The 6,426-nt window shown below is 42.5% G+C and overlaps 1 protein-coding gene across 5 annotated transcripts in view; it reads right to left on the bottom strand.

Annotated features, from left to right (window-relative positions):
- Window positions 1-301: 301 nt before the first annotated feature.
- The window catches only part of col15a1b (collagen, type XV, alpha 1b), a 30,154-nt gene continuing 24,029 nt past the window's right edge, over window positions 302-6,426 (bottom strand). For 3 of the 5 annotated variants that reach the window (XM_089007368.1, XM_089007369.1, XM_089007366.1), the window contains 12 exons: window positions 6,356-6,415; window positions 4,558-4,630; window positions 4,439-4,464; window positions 4,229-4,327; window positions 3,965-4,109; window positions 3,838-3,890; window positions 3,639-3,770; window positions 3,463-3,564; window positions 3,323-3,397; window positions 3,046-3,243; window positions 2,841-2,956; window positions 302-1,828 (listed from right to left, as the gene is read on the bottom strand). In XM_089007368.1, coding sequence (XP_088863494.1) covers window positions 1,606-1,828; window positions 2,841-2,956; window positions 3,046-3,243; window positions 3,323-3,397; window positions 3,463-3,564; window positions 3,639-3,770; window positions 3,838-3,890; window positions 3,965-4,109; window positions 4,229-4,327; window positions 4,439-4,464; window positions 4,558-4,630; window positions 6,356-6,415 — 1,302 coding nt within the window. In that variant the 3' untranslated portion in view covers window positions 302-1,605. The remainder of the gene's footprint in view (window positions 1,829-2,840; window positions 2,957-3,045; window positions 3,244-3,322; window positions 3,398-3,462; window positions 3,565-3,638; window positions 3,771-3,837; window positions 3,891-3,964; window positions 4,110-4,228; window positions 4,328-4,438; window positions 4,465-4,557; window positions 4,631-6,355; window positions 6,416-6,426) is intronic. The other 2 variants (XM_089007367.1, XM_089007370.1) reach the window with 2 other exon arrangements.

Below are 6,426 nucleotides of genomic sequence, written 5' to 3'. Positions count from 1 at the left end.
AAACGACCATGTATCGTAAGGCATTTTTTTGTCGAAAAAAACTACCATGTATAGTAAGGCATTTTTTTGTCGAAAAAAAACGACCATGTATAATAAGGTGTTTTTTGCTGAAAAAAAACGACCATGTATAATAAGGTGTTTTTTGCTGAAAGAAACGACCATGTATAGTAAGGTGTTCTTCGCTGAAAAAAAAACTACCATGTATTATTCCGAAAAAAACCACCATGTATAGTAAGGCGTTTTTTGCTCAAAAAAATGACCATATATAATAAGGCATTTTTCTGAAAAAAAAAAAAAAAAAAAACAACAACAACATGTATAGTAAGGCTTTTTTTGTCGAAAAAAACGACCATGTATAGTAAGGCGTTTTTAGCCCGAAAACCCTCACATGCACTCCGAATGTTCACTCAATGAGACATCATTTGTAAAAAGAATAATTGGATATTTATTCCGTGACAATCAATCAGTCAGTACAAATGTTCTGACCCCCAGAACCTCAAGTTTTTTTCGGAACACAAAAATCGGATATGGCGAAAGTTAACATTTGTTCATGCAAGTTGACGCATTCCAGACGATGGACGCCACCACCAGTACTTGCTAACTGAAAACAAGCCATTACTTGGTGCCCAAAACTGATTACTTCTATTTCGTTTCCAAAAAAGTGCCATTTATACATGATCAATACACACACACACACACACACACATTCCTGTTTAAATGGTTTTGTGAGGTGCGGATAACTTCAGATAAGGAGTGAGGACCACCGTTGCTGATTGGTTTAGAAAAAAACTAGTGTTCCATTTGAAGACTAAATGTCAGCCCATTTCCCACTTCAACTTTTTTTAAAACAAAGCAATAAAAAGTGGACTTGAAACTGAAATAACAGCAGGAGTGAGGTTTCTGAATGGCTACATTCAAAGTCCTCACCCCTGTAGTGATGTTGGTTAAAATATAATTTTACTTTTTGTGGTATTAACTTTTTCCTCTCATTAAACACGCGCACACACACACACGCATAAACACACACAGTGAGTGAAAAGTGTGTGTACCCAAGTGAAATGAGAATACACACCAAAAAAAAATCATTTTGGGTGACTTTGTGAGGACCTCTCTGAAACTTGACCAGATGTATATATAGACCCTCTAGAAGCCTTTAGAATGAAAAACTTGTGAGGACCGGACAAAAGGTCCTCACTTGTCAAAAATGTCCTCGCTAAGCATGGTATAAAATATTAGCGGCCCTCACAAGACTAGTCATACAAACAAACACACACACACACACACGCAATTTCGTTTCATTCAGATTTCTAAGTGAACTCGCTAAACGTCTTTGCTATGCTAAATGTTGCTCCAATATAAATTAATACAAACCCCAAATGAATTGTCATGCAAATACGAACACAAAGTGGAGACTGAATAGTTGGAATATCGTGAAATAAAAACGCATATTTTTCTCTGTATCAAAGTTGGGTTTGGATTCCACTGAAAAAAAAAACAATTCAGAGTGACCGCGATTCGGGTTTTGCCACATAAACTAGATCCCGATCACAATGTCGCTGAACCCCAGATGGTTCTTTTCACCGATGGATTGCTCACGTGAAGCCTTCAGGTGGTCCGTTGCTGTATCTTGCCGACGTACGTGTTTTCGATACACAAGACGATGTAGTGGTTGGCGCACGAGCGGCTGTGTTGACCCAATAGGCGTCCGGTTCGAAGCAGGGCGGCCTGACCCGTCGCCGCCGCGTCGGCGGACCTCCACGCTTCGCAGTAGTTTGTGGTTGAACGGATTCCTCCGGCGCCGGAACCGTGCCAGATTAGCTTTTCGGGCCTGGAAACCGAGAGAAAGGAAGACATTCGTTGACATCATTACAACAGAAGGTCATTGAATTAAATTTCAGACATTTTAGAAATAGAAAAAAAAAAGAAAATTGTGATTTTTGAATGAACAAAAATAGAAAAGCGCCATTTTAGAAGAAAAAAAATAGAAAATCGCCGTTTTAGAAATAGTAAAAATACAAAATCGCCATTTTAGAAGTAAAAAATATATAATTGAAAATGGCCATTTTAGAAATAAAAAAAAAGAAAATTGCCATTTTTGAAATTAGAAAAAATGGAAAATTGCCATTTTAGAAATGTAAAAAAAATTATCGAAAAACGCCATTTTAGAAATACAAAAAAAATTGAAAATCGCCATTTTAGAAATACAAAAAAGAAAGAGAAAATCGCCATTTTAGAAATAGTAAAAATACAAATTCGCCATTTTAGAAATAAAAAATATATAATTGAAAATGGCCATTTTAGAAATAAAAAAAAAAGAAAATTGCCATTTTAGAAATTAGAAAAAATGGAAAATCGCCATTTTAGAAATGTAAAAAAATTATCGAAAAACGCCATTTTAGAAATACAAAAAAAAGAAATTGTCATTTTAGAAAGAACAAAAATTGAAAATCGCCATTTTAGAAGTATGAAAAAAGAAAAACGCCATTTAAAAAAAACACATTTTTAGATGTTTTTCAATGTAGAAAATCACATTTTTTTCATTAAAGTTTAATTAGTTTGATTTAATCTATTTTGGTTCATTTGAAACATGCAACATGCATATCAAATCGCCATCTTAGAAGTACAAAAAAAAAAGACAATCGCCATCTTAGAAAATCAAATGTGATATAGTTATATGATGATAATAATAATAACAATAGTTATATAATCATGTTTTTTTTCTGGGGGGGGGGGCAAGAAAAAACAAAACCCCCCAAAATTTAGAGACTCTTGCTCCACACAATGGCATCGGGATTGGAATCTCCTGGCCGATATCAACTTCCCAAAATGGCCACACTTACCAGGCGGCGTCAGTGAGCACATCACGTCCATCAAAGGAGTAAATGGGGACGGAGGGGTCAAAGGTGCCACCGTTTCCCGAGAAGATGGACATCCAGCTTTTGAAGAGCATCTCACCCTTTATCAACAAAGATAGAAAAATAAACAAAGAACCCTGAAGGAGCATATTTTGACGGCGTGGAAGGGGGCGGTGGTGGTCCTCCTCACCCTGAGATTGACCACGGGCATGTGTCCGCGGTCTGCTTTCCTCACAACGGTGGCCAAGTCTTGGAGATGCGAGGACAGGAAGGCCCTGTAGGTACTGGTCAGCCCCACGGCTCGCGCCTGCTTGTAGCACTGGAAGTCGGCTCCGCGGATCCCTCGCATGTCGCCTTTCAACGGAGCGTCGAGGGCCACCAGATGGAGCTAAAACCAACCAGGGACGACTTAAAATCCAAACTAAAGGGCACCATGGACCACGACGCCGTCAATGGTGGAGACTCACCCCGGCGACGGCGTCCAAGGTCTGCGGCAGGATGTGAAAACTGGGCTGAAAACCTCTGGTGCCCTCGTGCAGCTCCTGTCGGACAAAGTCATTTTGGAGACAACCCCGGTTGGACAAGGACAAAGGAATCCAGGGCCTACCTGGCTGTGGCTCCTGTGGGGTCGACTCCATTCGTGGGCTTTGTTGAGGGCTTGAACGGACGACGTCGAGGACGATGCTTCAGACTGGATCAACTCCCCAAGCTGAAAGCAGAACCGACGCTGGTGGACTCACGTGGGGACGCCTTGAGCCATCTACCACCGGGTCCGATACACACCCGAATTTTGCGCCAGCCATTGGGCGATCTGATGTAAAGTTCTCCACCGTTCTCAGAGACGTACGCTAAGGTGCCTTCAGGAGCGCCACGGTTCTCTCTGGTCAGAGCGGAAATGGTCTCGTGGGTGCTCACCTGAGCACACACGTCCGGGTGAGAAGAGTCCACCTTGACTTTCAACCAATTTCGCTGCGATTCCTACCGGGTTTGAAAATCCTGGTGGTCCAGGAGGACCTGGAGGGCCCGGGACACCTGCTGACAAGGTATCGCGCGCTCATCAAAGATATTCAACTTCCATTTTTTCCCATCTTACGCCGCTCGCTACACACCTGGTCCAAAATCAGGCAACGGTCCCGGGGGTCCGACAGGGCCGGGTGGCCCTCTAGGACCCGGGCGTCCAACCCCAGGGGCTCCACGTTGGCCCGGAGAACCGGGAGAACCCGGAAGGCCAATGACTGACTCACCTTTCGGACCCTAGACAAATATCAAGAAAGCAGATTGACTTTTCAATTGAATTCTAAATTGAAAGGGGCTCGAAACAGAGCCTGGGGAACACCCAGAGAAAAGACTTGTGGTTTTTCAGCAGAACTCACCACCAATCCCGACCGCCCCGGTGATCCTGGAGGACCAGGAGGGCCTAAGTTCCCTTTTTCTCCCTTCTGGCCTTTGGATCCCTGCTCACCCTTCGCACCCTTAGACACCCGCAAAAAAGCCGCCAAACAGCAACACGCATTTGCTTGTGCGTGTCGAACTTTTGATTCCGCTGCCTGTCACCAATGACACATGGAGCTAGCGGTGCTCACCACGAGTCCATCGAGAAGGTCTGGACCTGTCAAACAACAGACCGCATTCATGAGAAAAAACTTTATTCGGGTAAAATAAAAGACGTTCCAAAAATAAAAGACTTGAAAGAACGTCTGACCTGGTTTTCCGGGTATCCCGACCTCTCCTTTTTCTCCTTTGGCTTTTCCGATATTGAGCCGGTCGTTTGAATCCTGCACACGGAAAGGAAAACACCCGTCATGGCCGCAACACCCGCATAGACGCCACTTGGACTCGATTTAGACAAAAGGTTACGACGTTTAAAGTTTGGGACCATCGATATTTTCAGTGGGATTCTTCCAGTGGTGGGTCGTTAGGGCCTGCAAGGCCTTCTCTGCTGGCCTAAAAATATCTGAATTATGGACTAATCTGAATTATTTTTTTCCCTATGAATTCTTATTGTCTTTCAGTATCCTTTCATTACTTTTTTTCCTCCTGTTTTCCTTCTTCGTGTATGTGTTTTCGTATTTAAGCATTTAACCAATCACATTTCAGCCATTATTTGCGACCAGTGTCAGAAATCGACCTGGACGCCTTCACAATCAGTTCTGCAGGCCCTTGAGCATCAAATGTGTCGATCGAACTGTTGCTTTAACCAATCAGATTTCAGGTTTTCGCAAATTATCATTGGCTAGTCACTAGCCAATTATAGTATAACTAACCGCTATAGTGATAAGTGCATACTGGCCAGAGATAGCACACTATATCTGTCACGAGCTGCATAAGCAAATATTGTTTTGTCGTATTTTGTATAATAATAATACATGTCATTTATAAGCGCCTTTCAAAACTCTCAAGGTCACTTTACAGTTGCAGGATAAGTGTTTCAGCGTTCACTCAACCCAGAAGTAACTCAAATAGATAGAAAGCGAGCCACCTAGCTATTAGATGGCCAACAGATAGACAGCTAGGTAGCTAGCCAGTAGATAGCCAGCTAATACATCGATAGCTAGCTGGATAGATAGCTAACAGATACCCATCCAGCTAGCTAGCTAGCTAGCTAATAATAATAACAATAATGGGGCGGGGTCAAGAAAAGGTGGGCGCAGAGCTGCCATGCTGCTCTTTCCACACCCAGACATCTGATTGGTCCGTTTCCCAAAAAAAGAAAAATGGACCAATCAGATGGTGCGCCTCTCAGACTTACGAATCCCTTTTTGCAACGCGGCCTGGGGGGCAGCGGGAAGGCTGTCTTTAAAAACAAGAGCGTGCACAACAACAGTCAAATCTTGAAGGCGATTGAAAGGAAGGTGTATTTTGATTGATTGATTGATTGATTGATTGATTGATTGACGCGTATCTTGATTGATTGACATGTAGAGATGCACAAAAAGCCCAACTTGCAATGGGTTCAACGCTGTGCAGTTAACTCATTCACTGCCATTCCCGGAATTAATTCGGGTTTTGGTTTTTCTTGCAGTGGGGGTGCTGATAAAGCGCTGGTCAGACCTCTGGCCTCTTCCACAAGGGGGCAGCATTTCCTTTTGTCCATGTTAGCGCTTGGTTACAGCTTCAGCTGTTGTTAAATCACCATACAAACCAATATGTATCAACCGTGTAGTAATTTGGACAGCCGCCCCCATTTCAAGCGCAGATAACTACAGACCCATATAACTTAGGAATTAACTATTTTTTTCTGACAAAAGATGAGAATGTAAGGTTTCTAACGCTGCATTGAATGTTTATGTAGTCCTAAAACTTAATATTCTGTGGGTCCTGGAATTTGAGTGACAATGACAAAAACCCTGGCACCGGATTGGACACTTTTTGCACATCGTCTGGCAGTCAATGAGTTACCGGATATGATTTTCGCATCGGAACAGATTATTTTTAATTTGTCGTTGCAATAAAACTATCAAGAATAAAAAAATAAAAAAAATCCAAGAAGAAACACTTACTCCGTTGAGTCCCATAATTTTTCCTGGGTGACCGGGCGCACCGGGTGGACCAGGGGGTCCCTGAGAAATGG

Source organism: Hippocampus bargibanti, linkage group LG11, assembly GCF_051943395.1.
Source record: "Hippocampus bargibanti isolate YZ-2025 linkage group LG11, ASM5194339v1, whole genome shotgun sequence".
In the NCBI taxonomy this organism is placed as follows: Eukaryota; Metazoa; Chordata; class Actinopteri; order Syngnathiformes; family Syngnathidae; genus Hippocampus; species Hippocampus bargibanti.
Note: the sequence above shows the minus strand (reverse complement) of the source record. Positions and strands in the feature narration are given on the sequence as shown.